We start from the raw sequence: 23332 nt of genomic DNA on the forward strand, positions 1-23332 counted from the left end.
CAAACTATCTGGCTCCTCTGCTTCCAGGCCCCATCATGCCCTGGGATCAATCTTAGCACAAACTTTAAGTGCAATGAAAGTCCAAATGTATTTTCACTGTTTCAGACCAGTAACATTGGAGTTAATCTACATACTATAGAGGGATGAGGGAAGGAGAGGAGGAGACATTGAGATAAATTTAGAGGATATTTTCCTGTTGTGATTTTATAGCTCCATGATTGAACAGGAAATTTCACATAATCAGAACAGTGGATATCTCAGAAAAAGATCTGTCACTTCAGTTCACCAGTCTGTGTTTTTTTTAAGTGAACACTGCAAAAATAATGACAAACAAGTTTAGATGAAATTTGGGAGATCTAAGAGGTATCAGAGAAAGATGGAACATTGCTATTAAAACATCATCCTCCAAAGCAGAACCTTGACCTGAATAAAGGAAGGTTCTTGGTATAAGACTCTTATGAACAAACCCCAAAATGTTACCAGTTGGCACTATCTTTTATGAGTTAGCTTCCCCTCCCAGGAAAACCTTTGTGATAACTAGAGCTGTGTTCAGGTTGATGCGCAGCCTTAGGAGGCAGTGGGTTCCCCTTCCTTGGAGCTCTTAAAGCAAATACTAGATGACCACCATTGCCTAGGTTACAGGACAGTGCCCGACACAAAGTAGGTGATTAATCAATGCTTGCTGATTGATGGACTGATTATAATAGGTATTCCTTTCAGTTATGAGTTGAACTAAATGACTACCTAGATCTCTTCCAACTCTAAATTCTGTGATTTGGTAAGTTCATGTATCACGTTTAATTTTTTCAAGGAATTTTCCAAACTCATATCTCATTTCATTTTTATGGCATATCACCATGGCATCATTAGAGGAGCTATTGTTATTCTCATTTTATAGCTAAAGAAACATGCCCAAAGTCATTTGCCATGGTTCAATGACTTGGCCAAAGTCACTTAGTAAATGAGTGGCAAAACCAGACTTGACCCCAGGTTCACATGAAATAGTTGAAACAGCATGGAGTTAGTAGGAGTGGGGAGGCCTAGGAGTTAGTGATGTGGCCTCTGACCCAAGGCTTATCCTGTTTGGCTCAGAGAGCAGGACTAGATTAGGGGCAATGGGTAGAAATTGCTAAAAGGCAGATTTCAATTACACATGATGAAAATTTATGAACATGTAGAGCCATTCAAAAAATGAAATGGAGAGAGGATTTTGGGAAGATGTAGAGTAGGTCAGAAAATTTCAAACTCTCCAGATTTCCTCCAAAAACCGATAATAATAGCACCTCAGAGTGAACATAGAGTGGTAAAAATAAATAAGAGTAGGGGCAGAACAGTGATCCTCCTGGGACCACTTCTTCAGAGAAGATCTGAAGAAAAATCCCAGGACAAGGTTTGGTCCCTGTGAAGAATAAACACCAGGCTAGGTCCACTTAAACAAACGGCAAACCCTGAGGTTTTCTGGGTTGGGAGGCTGCCTTGGCCCCAGTCACAGGAACTTTTTACCTGCGGGGACACTGAGGGGAGTTGGGCATCTGAGCCAGGAAGATCTAGGGAACCTCTGCTGACCAGGAACACCAGACCCAGCTGTGCTGTGGAGAATTGGCTGAGGCCAAGAAGGAACCAGCACATGCCCGGTGAGTGCAGAAGCAGCGGGACTGGGATGCTGCTGGCTCTAGGAACTTACAGGAGGCTGGAGGTCTTGGTTTTGGTTCCAGACCAGAGGCGAGAACTGAAGAAAGATCCAAGGCCAGGAGCACCATCCCCCAGGCCCCAGGGCTAGAGGTGATTACAAAAACTAAGCTGCTACAAATTTAAAAAATGAACAAGCAAAGGAAAAAGAATCTAACCATAGAGAGTTACTATGCGAATAGAGAAGACTAAGGTTTGTCTTCAGAGGAGGATAACGAAGCAAAGCAACCTTCCTCTACCCCAAAGAGTAACACCAAATGTTCACCTCACCTGCCCAAAAAGAATTCACAGAAGACTTTAAAAAGACTTTAAAAATCAAATGAGAAAGATTGAGAAAAAACAAACAAAAAATAAGAACAATCCAAGAAAAACAAGGAGATTAGGAAAAAAAGTCAACCAATTAGAAAAGGAGATCCAGAATTTAAGGAAGAAAATGACTCCTTGAAAATCAAAATTGGGCAAGGGAAGCTAGTAAAGTTATAAGTCATCAAGAAATAATAAAACAAAATATAAAGAATGAAAAAAAGAAGAGAAGGTAAAATATCTCATAAGAAAAACAACTGATCGGTAGAACAGATCAAGAAGAGAAAAAATAAGAATAATCGGATTACCTGAAAGCTCTGATCACAAAAAGAATCTTGAAACAATAATACAAGAAATAAGTAAGGGAAATTATCCTGAAGCATTAGAACCAGAGAGGAAAATAGAAATAGAAAAATTACACTGATCACCACCTGAAAGCAATCCAGCAAGAAAAACTCACAGGAATATCATAGTCAAATTCCAAAACCCCCAGATCAAGTATAAAATATTATGAGCAACAAGCAATAAACAATTTAAATACGGTTGTGCCACAATTAGAATCACACAAGACCTAGCAGCAGCAACACTAAAAGACTGTAGGTCTTGGAACACTACATATCAAAGAGCAAAAGAACTGAGATTCTGGCCAAAAATATCATACCCAGCAAACCTAAGCATAATCCTAAATTTTTAAAAAGGACATTTAACAAATTGTCAAACTTTCAGGATTTTGTTTAAAAAAAAAAAGACCTGAACTTAATGGAAGATTTGATACACAAGAGCAAGAGAAATATAAGATAAATACCAAACACTAGCTACAAGGGACTCAATAAGGACAGACTATTTACCTTTTATGCATGTAAAATGTAAAACATGTCTATGATTGTTATTAGTAATTGGGTAGTTTGTAAGAAAGATTGGGGTAGACCTGAGTATGATATTATTTTTAAAAGTAAAATGTTTAGGAACAGCTAAAAAGAGTAATATTTTATACAAATGAGTTGTGAGAGGAAGAACCAACACAGAGGAATTAGATGGGAGAGGAGGGCTGGTAGTCCTGGAAACCTACTTTCATAGAGAATGGGTTCAAGAGGGAACAATACATATATATCTAGAAGAGTATAAAAGTCTTCTAAATTCAGAAAGGAAAAAAACTGCCAAGGGGATAGGGAGGGGGAGAGACTAAGGAAGAGATCTTTAGAGGGGAGGGTGAGGGAATAGGTTAAAAAGGGGGTATAGAAGGGTGTTTAGGTTAATGAGAATGGGAGGATAAGGGAGGGATCTTTGGGGAAAATAGGTGAAATAATAGGAGGGCAAGGTAGTGAGTAGAAGTAAAGTAGAGGAGTCAGGAGGGATAGGAAATAAGAGATATGCATAAACATAAAATACAGATCAGAAGTAGAATTTGTTAGGGGAAAAGGAGCAGATGTGGTAATCATAATCTTGGACAAAGTTGAGGCTAAAATAGATTTACTGAAAAGAGAAAAATAGGAAAACTACACTATGTGTCAGCCACATTCATGAATGTTGTTTTGGATTATTTAAAACAACTAGACAATACAAGGTGGGAATATTGCTGTGGTGTAGGAAATGATGAGTTGGTAAACTTTGAAAAATATGGAAAGACTTGGACTTATGAAGAAAGGGGTTATCCACCCTCAGGGAAAGAGAAGACAAATGAGTATAGTACAGTCTTACATAGATGCATATGAAGATCTATATCTATATATGACTATGATTATCAATACCTAAGTATGTGTATGTATAAATGCATGTATATATGGGTGTATGTGTTTATGTATATATGTATATCTTTGTGTATATATGTCTATATATGTCTATTTATGTGTATATATGTGTATATATCTATATATAAATATGTCTGTGCTTAATTGTAATCTTTGGCAAGGGGAGGGGGAGAAGAAAAGGGAAAAAAGAACAAAGTAGAAAGCGCACAATAGAGAACAAAAGAAAACTTACAAGGAAGCAAGGAAAAGACAGACAGCTCTCAACATGATGTGTAGTATTTATTATGCAGGGCAGGCTTTCTTGAAATGGAAATGTATTGCTGTATATTTTGAATCCTCTCTTGTGGACTGCTGTGTACATGGCAATGCTTTTTTTTTTCTTTTCTTATTTTGTATTTAAGTTTAAAATTTTAAAAAGTTACCAAAAAAAAATGAAATGGGCTGCCTCTGGAGGGAGGGCATTCCCCCCAAGTAGATGCTTTCAAGCAAGATCTAGAGGCTAACTTATTAGATTTGTGATAGAGAAGATCCTTGCTGAGTTGGTTGAAAGGGCCTCTGAAGACAACTGAGGCAAGTGACAACCTCTGGGGTCCCCAATTTCTTCATCTCTAATGAGTTGTAATACTCAGACCAGCAAGGAATTCATTCCCATCTCAATCTCATCCATCTTGTCTCCTCTCCTCTCCTCTCTTCTTCCCTCCTTCTTTAATTATGCTTCTGTAAAGGAACCTGAATATGTTTGGTCTGAATAACAGTTGACAAGTACTTGAAGGAGAGATTTTGGGGCAGTCCATGAAGCCCCTAAAAATATACTAGGAGAAATCCTTATCCCTCCCAAAGTAAAGGGTGTTGCTAACTTCTCTATGCCTCAGTTTCCTCATATGTCATCAAGGGGTTGGACTCATTGGCATCTCCAGTCCCTTCAAGCTCTAAATCCTTTTTTTAAAACAATTTTAATTAATTTATTTTTAGTTTTCAACATTCACTTCCATAAGCTTTTGTTTTAAATTTGCTCCCCTTCCCTTCCCCCCTCCCTTCCCACCTCCCTCCCCAAGATGGCGTGCTTTCTGATACAGGCTCTACATATACATTCCTACTAAGCATATTTTCACATTAGTCATGTTGTAAAGAAGAATTAGAACCAAGAAGAGGAACCACAAGAAAGAAGAAACAAAACACAACAGAAGAAAAAAAAAGAGCAAATAGTATGCTTCGGTCTATATTCCAACTCCATAGTTCTTTCTCTGGATGTGGATAGCATTTTCCATCATGAGATTTTTGGAGATGTCTTAGATCCTTGTATTGCTGAGAAAAGCTAAGTCCATCAGAATTAGTCATCGCACAATGTGGCTGTTACTGTGTACAATGTTCTAATGGTTCTGCTTACTTTACTCAGCATCAGTCCATACAAGTCTTTCCAGGTTTTTCTGAAGTCTGTCAAGCTCTAAATCTTGATTTTATGATGCTATAAACCCTGAATTGGACTCACTTGTTACTTCCCCTGTCCCACAAAGGGAATGGAGGTTCAATCCATATCAGAATTCAAAAAATAATTACTCCGACAGCAATGTATTATCATGGTAGAAAGAGTACTGCATCTAAGAATCAGAAGAAATGGTATGAATCCTTACTCTGTGATTATTTGTGTGACTTTAAGCAAGTCATATGACCTCTCCAGCCCCATTTTTAAAAATGAGGTGGGGTTGAACAAGATGATCCAACATCCTTTACTAGAACCAACAATCTAGGAGTCTTGCAAAAAAAAAAAATGAGAACCCTAAGGGTATAAAAGAGATCATCTGGACCTCCCCAACTCCAGAACACCTTCCTGAAGCAAAATGATCCTAAAACCATCCTTGGTATGTTTGATGTGTTACCCATGGCTTGAGGTGGGAGCAGTAGAGAGGAGGGGAAGTGGTGGTGATGACTCTCTCCCTCCTCCCTGCTCTAGGCTGTCTTCCCTAAGGGGAAAATACCAGAGGAACTAACCAGGAGAGGACCAGTAAGGTGAGAGGGGGAAGAGGTGCATTCTAGAGTATTTCTAGGCTCCCCAGAACAAATGAGATGAAAACCAAACCTCAGAATTATAGAATTTTAGTGAGGGGTCATCCAGGCCAAGCCCTCTCATCTGAACTCCAAGTGACTGGCCTAAGGTCACTCAGAAGGTAGAGTCAGGCTTCAAACAAAGGTCCCCTGTGACTCTAAATGCCATGCTCTTTCTATAATATCACATTGCCTTTCATTTAGTTCTTTAAGAAGGGGGCCCTGGTCCCCCTTGCTCCACTCCCTATTTCTTTTTTTTTTCTTTAAAATCTCCAGGATAGACTATACTTCACAACTTTGCCATCCTAGGCTATTTAAAATCACTTTCACCTGTCCCTGTAATACCTGCCCTCACGCATTATCCTTTCTGTGGGAGTGGGAGGAATGGGGGAAGAGGAGGAGAGAATGGAGGCTGCAGAGTATAAGTTCCTTAAGGGCAGGGACTGTTTTGGTTTTTGTCCTTGTATCCCTAGCACTTATCATAGTGTCTAGCATATAATAAGTGATTAATAGATTATGATTGAGCTGGATTGTTCTTTGGATGGTTTCAATTTGATTCCCTTCTCCTTCTCCAGAAAGGAAGATGCACAGAACTGTAGACAGAGACAGGGAAAGGGGTAGGGTCGGGAAGTGGCATCTGGAGGATGTTGGGGGGTGCTTATTCAGTCGTGTCCAACTCTTCATGACCCCATTTGGAATTTTCTTGGTAAGAATACTGGAATGGTTTCCCATTTCCTCCTCCAGCTCATTTTATAGATGAGGAAACTGAAGGAAATAGGGTTAAGTGACTTGACCACAGTCACACAGATAGTAAGTGTCTGAGGCCAGATTTGAACTCAGAAATGAGTCTATATGACTAAAGGCCTGGTGCTCTATCCACCGAGCTGCCCCTAGAGGTTGTTAATGGCTCTATTTTTCCATTTCCAATGGGAATTTTTTCCTCCAAAATATATCTCACCTCCATTCTTATCTTTTCACTCCTACTACTCTAGTTCAAGATCTCATTATCTTGGGCAAATCTAATCCAGGACCTTGAATTCCTGTCTGAATTTAAAACCCAACTCAATGCCACATCCCCTGTGAAATCTTCCCTGATCCTGCACATCAGTAATACTCTGTGCCTCTCTAACACACTTAGCATGAACTATTGGGTGCAATAATAATAATAATAATAATAATACCTGGCATTCATGTTGCACTTTGCAGAATAACATTTTGAGAGTTGGCAGAGACACATCCATTCTAACATGTACACAAAAGGAGTCCCCATGACAACATATGCAACAAGTGGTCATCTGCAATCTACTTTAAAATCTACCTCCAATAAGAAGAAACACACCATCTCTGGGGGAAGCCTGCTCCACTCTTGGACATCTCTAATTATTGGGAAGCTTTTCAGGCTAAAATCTGCCATTCTGTACCTTCCACTCACTGCTCATAGTTCTACCCTCCAGGGCCAAGCAGAACAAATCTAATCTTTGCTCCACACAATAGCCCTTCAAATGCTTCATGACCACTGTCATGTCTCCCGTACATCTTTTTTTCAGGATAAACATCTGCCATTTTATTCAACTGATTTTCTTAGGATATGATCTCCAAGCCCCTCACCTCTAGACAAGTTCTGATTTGTCATTGTCCTAAACTGAACAAAATATTTCAGAAGTAGATGGATAGATACAATAGATAGACATTATAGATAGTTATGATATATGGATGGATAGAGATAATAGATAGATGGATAGATAGGTGATGGATGGATAGATAGATGGATAGAGATGATACAGATGATAGATGGATAGATAGAGATAATAGACGATAGATGGACAGAGATGATAGATATTATAGATACATATGATAGATGGATAGAGATAATAGATGATAGATTTGATAGACAGACAGACAGACAGATAGATAGATAGATAGATAGATAGATAGATAGATGAAGGATAGATGGATAGACATGATAGATATGATATATGGATAGAGATAATAGATGATAGATATGATAAGATAGATAGATGATGGATAGATGGATACAGATGATAGATAGATGGATGGACAGACAGATAGAATGGTACCTTTCGCATAGGAGGCACTTAGTAAATCTTTGCGAATTGACTAATTGTAACTCTACTCCCCTCCCCCTTTCAGCAGACAAAGTTCCCTCACAGGACCTCAAAGATGTCCCAGCTGACACAAGCAAGAGTTCCAGAGCTCCCTCTTCATAAATGTTTCACTTAATTAATTCTCCAAGAGCTCTCACTACAATCCCAGTGTACCCATCTGAGATTGTGAAACCTATTTACTATTTAATCCCCAACAACCCCAGAAAGGGAGGTAGGAATATAAAGATGGATCAGAGGATAAAAGGGAAATAAAACCTGTCTCTTTGCTATGCCATGTTAGTCATTTTCAGGTCATTTTACAATAATATCAATGATGATGATGATAGCAACATTTATATGGTACATTAAAGTCCTCAACATGCTTTACATTTTTATGTACACTATCTTATTTGATCCTCACAACAATTGTGAAGTAGGTCCTACTATTATCACCATTTTACAGATGACGAAACTGAGAAGTTAAATGACTTGCCACGGTCATGCAGTTAATAAGTGATTCAAACCCAGGATGCTCTTGACTCCAAGTTCAGCATGGGATCTACTATGCCACACTGCCTCAGTCTGGGCTGATTTCCAGGCCATCAATTGAATCATCTTGACTGATCTAATTCGGTGGGTAAGAAAGGTTGAATAACCAGTCCAGTCTAAACCACCATATTGGACAGAGTGCACAAATCTAATCAACTACTCAGCAATAAGCTTTTATGATGGCCCAAAGTTCCAGATAATCCCAAAGCAGTCACACAGATTAGAATTTTACAGCCTGTGGTCCTATGATAGAAGTCTTAGTGTAGTTTTAAGAGCTTAAATACCCACTAAGACTTTGAGAATACTGTGTACACATACATGTATGCATATATCTATACATATACACACATACATATATACCTATATGTGTATGTGTATGTGTATGTGTATGTGTATGTGTATATGATAGAGGTACACATAACACTGTATATTATATCTGTATGTGTGTGTATATGATAGAGGTACACAAACATTGTACGTATTGTGTGAACACATACACATATGCATATATGCATATATACATGTATGTATATGTGTGATATAAGTATATAAAACACTGTATATATGTGATACACATGCGCATATATACACCTATATACTTATATTCATGTAAGTACACTTATCATATAGGTATATTTAACACTGCATGTATATGTTTATCTAAATATTATATTGTACATTTATACACATGCATATATATATCCATATATACTTGCATGTATATGTGTACATGCACGATCCAGGTATATATAACACTGTATATGTGTGTATACACATAAGCATATATATACATGTACTTGCATGCATATATATGACATTATTCATATCTATCAACTTACTTAGTCCTCAAACAAACCCTATGAGCCAGCCAGAGCAGATGTTATGCCCATGTTAGAGACAAGGAGACAGACTCAGACATGTCCATGGTTCTAGAGCTATTCAGTGATAGAGGTGGGCCTCCCATCTGGTGCTTTTTCCACCATAACATGTTTGGTTTGGGTTTTGTCTTTTCTAGTACTCATCTGGGTTAGTAATAATAAGAAAGGAGGAAGAGGGGAAGGAAAAGGGGAAGGTATTAAGCATTTATATAACTCGTACTATGTGTCAGGTACTGTGCTAAGCACTTTACAAATATTATCTCATTTGACCTTCATAACAACCCTGGGAGGTAGGTGCTATTATTATCCCTATTTTACAGATGAGGAAACTGAGGCAAACAGAGGCTAAGTACTTGGCCAGGGTCACACAGTTAGTAAGTGTCTAAGGCTAGATTTGAACTTAGGTCTTCTTGACTCCTGGCCCAGTGTTCTATCTACTATTATCACCTAGCTGCCTCACTAGGAAGAGCTAAAGTTTGGAACTGTGCCCCTAAAGCTCTTCAACTGTACATACCCTTTTACCCAATGATACTGCCATCAAGTCCATACCTCAAAGAGATCAAAGAAAGAGGAAAAGGACTCATAGCAACTCTTCTAATGTGGCAAAGAACTGGAAACTAAGGGGGTGCCCATCAGCTAGGGAATGGCTGAACTTACTGTGGTATAAGTATGTGATGGAATGCTATTGTGCTATAAGAAATGGTGAAGAGGATAGTTTTAGAAAAACCTGGGAAAACTGACATGATCTGATTGATGCAAAGTAAAGTGAGCATAACCAAGGGGATAATTTATGCAATAGCAACAATAATGTAAAGACAAACAGCTTAGAAAGATTTAGCAACTCTAATCATCACAATGGAACCAACCACAGCTCCAGGGAACTCATGATGGAACACGCTATCCCTCCAGATAGAGAAGTGATGAACTCAGAGTATAGCATGAAACTATTTTTTTGGACAAGATAATACAGGGATTTGTTTTGCTTGACTATGAATACTTGTAACAAATTTTCTTTTTCTTGCTTTCTCAATGGGTAATGGGAAAAAGGGTGGGAGGGAGATATTTCAGAGCTGAAAATAAAATTCAAATTTTTTTAAAATAGAGTTGGGATTTCTTCCTCTCCTTTCTACTCACCCTTTCCCTCTCACTGTCACAATCAAACTGCTAACCTCATAGTCTGGAAATCTACATTAGAGCCACCATGGTAATCAGTGGGATGGAGTCAATTGGAACTGTGCCCCTAAAGCTCTTCAACTGTACATACCCTTTATGGGGAAGACAATCTAAATAAGTAAAAAGTCTGAATTTTCCAAAAAATGCGACTTCAAATCCATACAAAACTGGAACTAGATTAGCAATGCATTGCCTACTAGAGATTTTGCTAACTCTGCTTTAATCCAATCCAATCTAACAAGAATTTATCAAGCACCTACTACGAGCAAGATACTATAACTATGAATGGATAGGTAAGGATGATTCATAATTAGCATATCTAAATTGAGCATATAAAAACAGGAACTTCCAAAATGCCTGAAAAGCTTATTGCCTTAAAATTAACATCCTGGTCCCTTGCCCCCTATCTTATTTATACTATGCATCTGCTCCACCAAACTTTTTCCCATATAACAAGGAAAAACAAACTGTAGCCCGGCCCTTATCTGGACCATTCAACAATAAGCATTTTTAAAGTCTTTATGTTGTAATAGGAACCGTGTGAAATGCTGGGGAAATAGGCAACAATGAAACAAGACTGCTCTCAAGGAGCTTCTCTGCATTGGAGGGTAAATCATGGACATAGAAAATTAAATACAAAATATTTTATAAACTCATTTCCAGAGGAAGGACACCAGCATACATCATTTTAGATAACACTGTTAAATTCTGAACTGGATGGATTTGAACTCAGAGGTCCATAGATTTCAGAGCTGGGAAAGACCTAAGTTCGTCTAGTTCTGACTTCAAACATCCAACCTCTTCATTTTACAGATAAGAAAACTGAGGTTCAATAACTTATAGTCAAATGAGCTGGCATTCACACCCAGCTGCTCTGATTCCAAATCTAGTCCTTATCCTTAGACAGTGGCATCTAATCTGAAGCCCTAATCTGCTATTTACTTATCTGTGTGAACTGGAGCAAGTCACACCCTCTGTGGGGCTCAGTTTTCTCAGCTGTAAAATGGAGAAGCTCTATTAATGACCTTGAATGCCCCTTGTAATGATCCCCTTAATTGCTTAGCCTAAATACTATAAGCAAGCACAGAAAAGAGTAGGCAGAGTATGAGAAGTGCCATGTCCAATCATTTGAGTTCACAATCTACATCTGCACTGACCCTCCTCTCCCACATCCAGTTCCAACTAAGAGAGAGGACTTGAAACATAAAATGCTATCTAGCAATGCACTTTGGTTCAGGTCCTCATCACCTCACACCTGGACAATAGCTGAATGGTGGGTCTGCCTTCCTCAAATCTCACCCCCTTCTAATCCACCCTCCATTCAGCCACTAAAGTGATTTTCCTAAAGCACAGGGCCTGTCATGTCACCCTCCTACTCATTAAACTCCTGTGACTCCCTACTGATTCCAGGAACAAATACAAACTACCCTGTTGGGCATTCATCACTTAATCCCCTCCTGCCTTCCCTGTCTTACTCTCCATTACATACTCTTCAGTCCAGTGACACTGGCCTCCTGGCTGTTACATGAACAAGACACACCATCTCTCAACCCTGGGCATTTTCTCTGACTCTCCTCCGTAGGTGGAATGCTCTCTCTTCTCCTCTCTGACTACTGACCTCCCTGGCTTCCTTTAACTCCCAACGAAAATCCCACCTTCTACAGAAGCTCTCCTCTTAATTCCAGGGCCTTCCCTCTGTTAATTATTTTTTTGTTTCCTGAGTCATCGAATTCCAGTGGCAGAACAAAAGGAAGAGAGAGTGAGGCCAACAACTTTGTACAATTCTGCGGCACTTACGTCCAATTCAAGAACAAGTCAAAATGTCACCAATGATGTCATTGGTCTTCTTCCTCTTTGAAAACAAAGGACAAACAACAACATTTCCTATTCATCCTGTAGATAGCTTGCTTTGGATATATCTGTAAACATGATGTTTCCCCCATTAGATTGTAAGCTCCTTGAGGGCAGGAACTGTCTTTTGTCTCTTTTGTATCCAAAGTGTTTAGCATAGTGTCTGGCCACATGGTAGATGTTTAATAAATGTTGAGTGATTGATTAAAAGCTTTAGATGGTATTTTCCCTCTAGAGCTTAGCTATAAATGTTTGCGTCTGGGGCAAATAGCACAAAAGCACACAAGCAACACACACTCAAACTCTACTGCAAAGGAAGGGAATTATGTCACAGAAGAGTTCACCTAGGGAAGGGTTCACCTGGGAGGCCACCATGGCATATCTTCTAGGAACTTCCTATGTTAACTCATTATTTTTACTAATTAGGTGTTAAGATCTATGTTCCTATGCCGAGAAAAGACACCAAGTACTCAATGTCCTGTAATTTTTTATGCCCTTTAGCAAAGTTCTTGTTGTTGGACTCTTCGTGACCCCATTTGGAGTTTTCTTACCAAACATACTGGAGCAGTTTGCCATTTCTTTCTCCAGCTCATTTTACAGATGAGGAAACTGAAACAAATAGGGTTAAGTGACTTGCCTAGGATCGCACAGCTAGTAAGTTTGTGAGGCTAAATTTGAACTCAGGTCTTCTGACTCTAGACCAGGCTGTCACCTATCTGCCCTGGAACTAGATGGAGCTTTCTTCTCTCTCTCTTTCTCTCTTTCTCTCTCTCTCTCTCTCTCTCTCTCTCTCTCTCTCTCTCTCTCTCTCTTTCTGTGTGTGTGTATGTGTGTGCGCGCGCGCATGCGTGCACATGTGTCTGTCTGTCTGTCTCCTCTCTCACTCCAAATTGAAAGCTTTTTGTATGCCCAAGTCACTTCATCCATTTTCCTGTCATGAGCTGACTCCTATGCCCCCAATCTTCCTCTATCAATGGACTAATGAGTTTATGCAGCCTTAGGTCAGGCCCCTGGGTTCACTGTCTTATAGGTTCAGCTTCTCCCAAACAGCAAAAATCCAGAAAGCTAAATGTACATCTTCCCAGATCAGGCCTTAGGCAAGCCACTACTTCTCTGAGTCTCCCCTTCCTCTTCTGAAGATGCTGATCTCTAAGGTCCTTTTCTAGCTCCTACATTCTAGGATTCTATAACCTGATTGGAAATGATAACCTCATACTTTATACAGGGGACCAGTGTGACACTTTATATAAAGGAGAAGTAGGGGGCACAATATTTCCCTGATTCTGGATCCCCATAGAGATAAAGCCTGCCTGGGCCCCTGGGGATGGATAGTTGAATCACTTGAAGACCCATCAGCAGTTCCCACCCACAACAACCCACACTGCCCCAACTAATCCTCTCTCTTCATTGCAAAGAAACACTAGGGTTCCTAGCTCCTCCTTTCTTAACCTGACCTGAGCTGCTCCTTGTCCAAGCTGGGGTAGCACCTCCCACCCTAGGCAGCAAGGGGGATTCATGGCTCTGTCAGTGGAGACACTGCCCTACTGTTGCAGCACAAGAATCTATAGTGAAGTCTTCCCTCTTCCCCATACTCACTAGAGAGCTCAGAGCTACAGCCCCACAGGGATGGGGTCAGTAACACAAGGTCAATATAATGCTGAGGCAGGCAGGACATTGTCCTCTATCCCTCCAGAATCTGGGGACACGCAGTGGCAGTAGTGACCGATCAAATCCCAGTATATCTCTATCCAAGAGCTGCCCTGGCTGGGCTGGGAGAGAAAAAAAGGGGGAGGGGTTTGGGGGAGTAAAAGAGAGTGTACTTTATGTGGCAGAGGGGAGAGGGAAAGGAAAGGAGAGAGAGTCTAGAATGGAGTTCAAAAAGATTGGGGGAAATCACATTTAAGGGGACCCACCTCCCTTCTGGTTCCTCTCAACCAGGCTGGCTGGTCAGATGCCACAGAAATGATGCATTGAAGAGGGAAGCAGGAGGCGGGGTGGGGATGGGGAGGGAGCCGCAGACAAGCGTCCTTGAGGGGTCCTGGGAAAGGATTCAATGTCTTGATTTAAGGGCAAGTAGAAGCCGCTTTGCTCTTCAGTTAATGCTGAGGTGGCGCTGTTGTAACTGATAAGGCAGTGACTGTCCTCTCTCTAAGGAGGATGCGATGGCTGCAGGTGGAGACAGAAATGACATGACCTTAACCTCAGTAGGGTCTTCCTTCCTGCCAGAGAGGTTGAAGAGAATGGGCAGGATAGGAGACCCATTAAGCCACGTGTTACTGGTCCCTAGTGACTTGATCAGATGGAAAGATGGGATGGGAAGGCCTGGGAATCTCTGCCCCAAGATCTTGTCCCCTCCTCTCTTGTTACCACCGTATGTCTCTTAGAACATGACTCTGTCACACTCGATAGTTTGGGATGGTATGGGAGGACACACTGGATTGCTCTCCCAATCACACATATTCCATGACTGAGAATAAAAACAAGATGCTGGAAATCCAGGCATCCCAGAGAAAATGGGCCTTGGCCAGTATAGAATACATCAAGGCTCTAAAAATAGCACTATTAACCCTAAATCCTGGCTCAGCTGTCCAGCATTCCTCCTGGGGTCACAGGACAAGTATGTTTGGGAGAAAAGCTACAGGACTCCATTTTTCCCCTTTACTCCCTCCTCATGTTCATTTTTGGTCACCCCTAACTTCCTCCTCCTCCCCAAAAACATTGCAGTTGTCCAAGACCAAGTCAGCAAGGAAAGGAGTAAAGGGTTAATATTGATGGAGACTAACTTAAAGGGGCCACAGCAATACAGAAAAGAAGGGGTCAGTCAGAGGGGAAGGAGCTTGGTGGCTTCATATAATAAACCTCTTCTTCCATCATCCCCAAAGGTCAGCCTTAAAGAACCAAAATCTTTATACTGTCCAGAACTTCCTCTGGAGATGGCTAGGGAAGACCCACCAACTCAGCTAGGGAAGAGGGAAGAAACAAAGCTAGGACATCCTGCTTCTCTCCATCTGCCAGGCTAGAATACCAGCTCTAGTCCTGGAGGAGAACAGCAATTTGGGGGGTCCCTCTAAGGATTCAGGAGTGCTGTGAAAAGAAGACAACTGGGAGAGAGCCTCCAAGAGTCCTATCTGCCCAGAAAGGAGGGGAGAGAAAGGGGATAACGGAGGCCCAGAGGAAGCCCAGCAAAGATTACCTTCCATGGACATAGGTTCCAGGATCCCAAACTGCTTGAGGACAGCAATGAAGAGCAACACCACCACCGCCATGGCACAGAGTTCCATGCCCTGGATGCCCATGGTGGGCGGAGGTCCGGTGGGGCTGGGGCCACTCCACTTGTCCCCCTGGCCAGCTCAGTTTCTCTGGGAGAGTGACCCAGCCCGAGCAATAAGCCCAGTCTCCTGGGCTATAGCTGTAGAGGACCAGCGGTTCCCTGGTACCCTGCTGGCTCCCTGGTACCCTGACTCTCTTCCTTCCTCCCTCCCTCCCTCCCTCTGATCAGCAGCTGGGAGGCTCACATCCCCCTGTGTCTGAGATCTCTAGGCAGGCAGGGGCCAGGGGACTGCAGGAGGCGGGAGCCTGGGAGGGGAAACGGAAAAACTGGCCTTGCAGAGCCAAGAAGGCTAGAGAGGAGGGAAGAGAGCGGAGCGGGGAAAAGCAGCAACTTTCCGAGTCAGCCGGCAAACTTTACCGCCCAGTGGAGCTTCCGGCAGCTCCGGGCATCCCTGGGCACAGGCACCTCCATCGGGAGCTGCCCGCTTCCAAGACCAGCGGGGTGGAGGAGGGAGTGCAAGGGGGAGGGAAAGATCCCAGGTGGGTGACGCGCAGGGGGCGGGGGTCACTACTGGGCTGCTGGGGGCCGGCGGGCAGCCCCGGGAAACCCCTCGGCTCCCTCCCAGCCTCCATCCCAGTTCCCTGCCCTCTCATTGGCCTGAGAACCGCTATAAAACAATTCCAACCCACCCCTCCCCCGCCCAGCCCCCTGTGTCCCACCCCTCTCAGAGCACTCCCAGAGAAAGGGGGAGGAGGGAGCGAGCCAGAGCTTGGGCTGGGTGGGTCATTCAGCTCTCCTCCCCTTTCTTTATTCCACTCCCTCTTTCTCTGGCCCTCCCTGGTCCTGCCTGCATTGATTGAGATAAAGGATCACCATGACAACGCCATCCATCCCAGGGGAACACCTTACCCGCTGGTGGTAATAGCGCCGTGCTTTAGGGAGGAGGGCATGAGCCCAGGGAGTGGACAGGGTGTCCTGGGAGAAGGTGATCTCACACTGTGCTAGCAGCCCAGGAGGAAAAGGACTGCGAAAGGGAGGGAAGGAGAGAAAGAAGGAGGGAGGGAGGGAGGGAGGGAGAAGAGAGAAGGGAGGCTCCACTCTCCGGAAACAAAGTTCACCTTGGTTTACCACTTTAGGAAGGAATCCTTAGCTAGGCTCTAATAACAGAACTTCACTCCCTACAGACACACACACACACGAAAAGGCCCCTTCACGTCCAAAATACCCACATAGATCATAGTCTGAAATTCCACCATCAGAAGAAATCCATTCTCTTGGGTTAAACATTGATATTCCAGGCTCTGCTTTCCAAGTGTAAATACTTCTGGGTTGGGGTAGCTCAGGGAGTCCAATTCTAAAATCCCATGTTCTGTGCTCATTAACAACTAAGTGTGAATTTTCCTCCAGACAGCTTGAACGCACTGAACAGGAAAATACTGGGGAAGGGGTGGGGGTGGAAAAGTAGAGGAGATTTTGGGGGGTTGCTGGTGCCTCTTTCTGGCAGTTAAATGTCTCCCAGTCCTCAAAGGGAACACACACAAACATTCTTTCCTACATAAGCTGGTGCAGGGAGGGAGCAGCCCCACCTGTGCACCTGCATACCAACATATGATGGGGATACAAGCACCTGATCATGGGGCAGTAAGAGATACTGTGATGGGAAAAGCCAACAGAAAGAAATAGGGTGCTGAAAAAGGAGATCCAAGAGTCCCAAAGGGCTGCAACCTGGAGGGAGGGAGGGAGGGTAAAGCACTAGGGTTTCATTTGTTATGTTGTCTGTGCAGTGATTGGTAGGAGGCCATGCACACAATTCTATTTGGCAAACATTTATTAAGTACCTACCATGTTTAAGGCCCTAAAGCATTTTGCTGAATAGATGCTAGCAATGCAGAGGTGGAAAAGGACCCAACCCCTGCCCTCTAGGAGTTTACTGACTAATGGAGAGGAGGGAATGGACCTTAGAATATAAGTACCTTGAAGCCAGGGACCATTTTCCCCCCAGTCATTGTATCCCTTTAGACTAACTCAATTGTGTTTCCTTAGTCACTGAATTGAATCTGAGGAATGTGCACAAGGTTAATGTACAAGGAGGAATGTGTACATAGGACACTTTCTTACTCTGTAGGCTGCACTCTAGACTTTTCTACCAAGCCCTAGAAACCTCTGCCTCCTGGAAGGCCATTCCAGTCTTGGAATCCATATATTGGATATACCTGCCACCACTAATTGGATGACTCTTCTTAGAACCTCCATTTGTGGAGAGTACCCAGGCCAGCTATGTCTCATTCCTGTCCAGGCTGCACCCTGGCCTCTCTAGACTTTCTTTACTATGACCCTACAAGGCCATTCCCAACCTCTCATCACCTTCCTCCCCTTTTAGCTTCCTTTTATATGTTCTCTTACCTCATTAGAATGAAAGCTCCCTGAGGGCAGGAATTGTCTTTCTTTCTGCTTGTATTTGTATTCCCAGCATTTGGCACAGTGCCAGGCCCACAGTAAATACTTAATAAATGCTTGCTGAGTGACTGACTGATAGGATTTAACATCTAAACCAGTCCTCTCATTGGACAGACAAGGAAACTTGGCTTCTCCAAGGTCACACAGAATGTATAAGGATCAGAGTCAGAATACAGTAAGGGCAAGAGAGAAATCCAAGCAAATGGCTACAAGAAAATTCAAGGAAGGAATGATGTCTTTTTGCAGGCTGGGAAGTAGGGGATGCCTCTCAAAGTAGAGAAAGGAAAGGACTTCCTAGGCATTAGTCAGATAGTTCTGCCCAGAGGCCAGAATTTGGACAGAGCCAGGTTTTGAATCCCAAACCTCAGGCTCAAATCCACAGTCCTTTACAATTCACTCTAGCACTTCAATCCATCAGGCATCTATTAAGATCCTACAATTCTAGAAGATATCCTAAACCATCTTTCAAGACTCTGACACTTCTCCCCACCCCCTCAGCTGATGACCTTACCTTTTTCCTTACAGAAAAAGTTGAGTCCATTCTACATGGGCTCCCTCTTCTCCCCTTCTTTTCATCTCAAAACTTTTTGACATCCCTTACTCCCTCCTTTCCTTGTTCCTAGCCTCAGACAATGAGGTGGCCATTCTTCTTGCCCACACCTCTCTAGGGGCCCATGATCTCTGTCTCTCCTTTCTTTTCCAATAGACTGCAACCTCAATAGCACCCTCTCTCAATTCTTCAGCCTCTTCTTATCTACTAGTTCCTTCTCTACTGCCTTTAAACATGACCAAGTCTCTTCATCCTTATACAACCTTCACCAGACTCTATCAACCTCTTTAATAGGGACTGGCATTTGCTCAGAATATCTCTGATGGTGGCTTCCCATGGAGAGGGGACCGAGGAGCCTGCTTCTGGAAAAATATTGGAGCATGTGTAGACATTCTGCAACAGTTATGGTTAGGTAACCATACAGTGAATAGGAAGGCTCTGTGATTCATTGTGAATCCAGGTGATGAAGGCATTCTAAAAGCACTAGTGGCCAGAGCCTTTTTCTCTGCAGCTGCTTGTTCTTGGGGGATCTTTGATTCCACTGACGTGAGAGAAAATGCTTTAAGAGGAGTGGCCTTGGCCTGTCCCCTCCAATACTGGGACATGGTCCTATTGTGGTCCTTGGTCTTCACATTTGTTCTTTCCCATTTTAAATGAAGGAATTGGAACTTCCTACCTTGTAAGTTTTGCAAGGTCAGGAGACCAAGCCTCATGGACACAGCACACTGTTGTCCAGGTTTTGCAGCCATCTCAGCACTGATACCCTGAGGAGCAAGGAGTGACCCGCAGGACCCAGTTCAGTGTTAGCTGAGATGAGGAGTCAGCAAGCAGTCATGCTCTCTCTGGACATGAACTTGTTTGCCTGGGAGAGTTTCTTAGCCTCCATGAACATTCATTCAACTGTGCTCCAAGCACTCTCTGGCTACCTACAGCTCCACAAAAGTTGCCTTTTACAGGTATACACTGCTGCCTCATTACCACCAGGCTTGAACCCCTATGGACAAAGATAACTTAGTACCTGAACTCATTCCTCAATGAGTAACATACTCCCATCCTATCACTCTCTCTTTATCTCAGTGATTCTGAACCCATGCCATTGTTCAAACCCTATTTTTGGTCCTCCACTGACTGTTCCCTTATTCCCATCCCCCTCAACCCAACCCTGCCAATGACCTACTCTAAAGCTACCCACTCCTTCCCCTGTGCTCTCAGGAATGCCTGCTCCTCAGCTAACTTGTTTTCAGCTTAAATCTTTTCCTTTATCATTCCCTCCGTCTTCTTGTACTCACGGAGACTTGGCTCCCCCCGATGACACACCTTCCCTGCCTACCCTTTCTAGCACTTTTGCTCATACCTCCCCACCCCACTTCAGTGGTCATGCTGGTGGAGTTGGAACAAAGAATGTTCTGTGTTCTCCCTTGTCACTTCCAGGCGCTACCTCTACTGCTGTCCCTCAGTAACACTGACTCCTTTGAGGTTCATTAATCCATATTTTATCACCCATTCAGGATTAACCAGAATCTTTAAGGCTGTTGTCTACTTATCTCCAGGAGACTGTCCTTTTTTCTCAAAGAGTTCATAGTCTTTCTTTCCTTTCCAAATCCTGTCCTCAAATTAGGATTACATGTAAGATAGTCCCTTGAGCACCCTAACTCACTAGTTCCTAAACTTACTAATTTTACGTGACCTCCTTTAACCTTGCCATCACCCTCAAATCACTGTACTTCCATGTTCGTAAATTCTGAATTTCCTTTATTTGATCACAGACTATTGTCATTCTACTTCTCCCTTGCCTCAAAACCCCAAAACTTGTTCTTTGTCCTCACCATAACCTCCAATCCTTCCACCACTGAGTTCTTTCTCAAGCCATCACCTCTGTACTGGATTCACTCCTTTCTCTTCTCTATCTTGACCCCTTGGTGATTCAGTTCAGTTATACACTGTCCTCTTCCTTTGAGTCCTTGGCCCTTTATTCAGTCAAAGATCTCGTCTGCCAACCCTCCACCTTGGATTATTCCTACCATCCTCTGCCTTCACACTAACTCACATGCTGTTGAGGGAAGCTAGAGAAAATCATGAAACTATGCTGACTGGATCAAATATATGTTTCTTAATCTTAACTGGGCTCTCTCTGCAGCAAGGCAATTCTTTTATACTCTCCTAATTGCCGCTATCCTACTCACTGCAGCAGCTTTTCTAAACCTTTTTATTCTTTTTCAAACTATCCATGGTTCCTCCTCACCCCATTTCTTACATTTATTTGGCCAACCCTAACCTCTCTCCTGACCTCCAGTCTCACATCTCCAACCATTTATCATACATCTTGAACTAGTTGTCTCATATGTATCTTAAACTCCCAAACCGAACTCAATATCTTTCCTCTAAAACTGTACCCCTTCCTAACTTCCCTATTGCTATCAAGGGTACTACTATCCTTGAAATAATTTGGGCTTGCAACGTAGGGGTCATCCTTGACTTCTCTCTTCCTCTCATCCCCACCTCACCCCCATATGCAATCAATGGTCAAATCCAGTTGTTTCTACCTTCATAATATCTCTCATCTATGCCTCCTCTCTTCTGTCACTGCCAACACTCTGATCCAAACCTTCATCACCTCACACCTGGACTATTGTAATATCTCATTGGCTAGTTTCCCTCCCTTAAATCTCTCTCTACTCCAATCTACCCTCTACTTAGATATCAAATTAATCTTTCTAAAATGCAAGTCTGATCGTGCCATTCCCCTGCTTGATCAAGAATTCAATCGGCTACCCAGGAGCTCATTCCTTCCAGAATGTAAAATCCTCTGTTTGGCTTATAAAACTTTCCATAACCTGGTCTCTTCCCACCTTTCCAGTCTTCTTACACATTATGCTCTCCAAGTACTCTGTGATCCGCCATCCTCTTTGCTGTTCCTCACACATGGCATTCTGTCTCCTGACTGAGATGCAGCCATTTTCACTGGCTGCCCCCCATCCTGGGAACTCTCTGCCTCTTCGTCTCTGCCTTCTGGCTTCCTTCAAGTCTCAGCTAAGGTTATACCTTCTACAAGAATCTTTCTCACCCCATTAATCTTAGTGCCTTTCCTCCAAGATGTCATCAGACTTCACCTGTCTAGATCTTTTTTACATATAGTTGTTTGCATGTTTTCTCCCCAATTCAATTGTGATCTCCTTGAGAGCAGGGATGATTTTTTTTGCCATTCTTTGTATCTTTAGTGCTCAGCACAGTAGGCACTACTATCTAGTAGGCGCTAATGCCTTTGACTGTTGATTGACTGACTGATGGGATCAATATTATACAGAAAGTGTGCTAAGTCTGAGCTCACTATCCCCAGAGACAGAGTTGAGTCATCTACCCCACCCCCACCCCTCAAGTGTTGGGTCTGGGGAAAAAGGTTTGTATTTTTATGTTGCTTTATCTTCATAGTAAATATCCTTTTATAAAAGTTATTTCAATGGTAAGTGGTTATATGGAATCAGGCACCAGTTACTGGTAACCAGTAGAGGGGACACAACCAGTGGGGCTCGAGACAATATATTCCCTATGCCTCTAGGGGCAAATAGAAACTCCCCCATTCAGTTTTTAAGGCCCTTCACTGCCTGGCTCCAATCTGTCTTTCCAAGCAACTAGCCTTTTTCCAAGTCTTCTAGATGGAGTAGTAGGTAGAATGCTGGGCCTGAGGCCAGGAAGACCCGAGTTCAAATTCCCCTTTATACACATAATTTGTGACCCTGAGCCAGTCACTTAACCTCTGTTCACTTCAATTTCCTTAACTGTAAAATGGGGATAATAGTAGCTGACCTCCCAGGGTTGTTGTGCAGAGCAAATGAGATAGTATTTGTAAAGTGCTTAGCACATAGTAGGCACTATATAAAATGCTTATTCTCTTCCCCATCCCACCCCCAGTAAATATTTACTGATGGATTAAAACTACTATTTCCTAATCAGAGGTCCTGCTGGGGAATAAAGAAATAAGTAATTATATTTGTTAAAAGTTAAACCCATTGATGTGCTGAAGTCCTTAAAATGGCTGATTAAGTAGCTTAAATATGCCCCCTACAATGTTATTTGCTCAGTTCATTTCCTTAGCAAACCCTTCAGCTTCACAGATGGAGCCAAGTCAGCCTCATTCCAAAGCAAATTACCATAAACTCCAAATTGGTGGAATCCACAGTAATCTGTACAGAGAGCTGTTTTGAGTTGGGTTTTTTTTTTTCCTGAGGACAAGGATCTCCTTCCTCATCCCACAGATAAAGGGGCATTAACAGTTGATCAGCACTTGGCAGTTGCTCTCAAGGATACATGCACAAAAGGTCAAGCCTCCTAACTTCTGATAGGGATAAGTCACTGGTCTCAAAGGAGGTCACCTCCTTCCTACTCTGTGCCTTGCTGCCTCAACTTCCTCTCCAGCCTTGGGATGTCAGTGACTCCCATAAACACTGAGCTATAAACAGGACATTGATTCCCTTGTTGTACACTGTAAAATATTAAAGATGCTTAAATGGATAATAGCTTGGAGAACAGAGCGCCCACTCTGCATTAGCAGACCCAGCCAATTGGCTTAATGGACTAGAGCCGGCTGCCTCACTAGCAGGCCTCCCTGCCTGCTTGCCTGCCTGCTGGGGTCCGGGGGAATCTTGGATAAGGTTGAGATGCTCTCTCTTCTCCACCCACTTCTCTGGCTGTTACAGGAGACTCACCTAGGGCTTAGG

The 23332-nt window shown here is 42.7% G+C and overlaps 1 protein-coding gene across 3 annotated transcripts in view; it reads right to left on the minus strand.

Moving 5' to 3' along the window:
- KCNIP3 (potassium voltage-gated channel interacting protein 3) overlaps positions 1-23332 on the minus strand; it is a 156577-nt gene that overhangs the window by 48837 nt on the left and 84408 nt on the right. The window contains exon 1 of one of the 3 annotated variants that reach the window (XM_020988355.2): positions 15533-15813. The exons of the other annotated variants lie outside the window; for them this stretch is intronic. Within the exon in view, the coding sequence (XP_020844014.1) occupies positions 15533-15635 (103 nt within the window). The 5' untranslated portion in view covers positions 15636-15813. Of the gene's footprint in view, positions 1-15532; positions 15814-23332 lie in introns of those variants that run through there. 3 annotated transcript variants of the gene reach the window in all.

This window comes from Phascolarctos cinereus, unplaced genomic scaffold (assembly GCF_003287225.1).
Source record: "Phascolarctos cinereus isolate Bilbo 61053 unplaced genomic scaffold, phaCin_HiC Scaffold_2;HRSCAF=192, whole genome shotgun sequence".
Lineage (NCBI taxonomy): Eukaryota > Metazoa > Chordata > Mammalia > Diprotodontia > Phascolarctidae > Phascolarctos > Phascolarctos cinereus.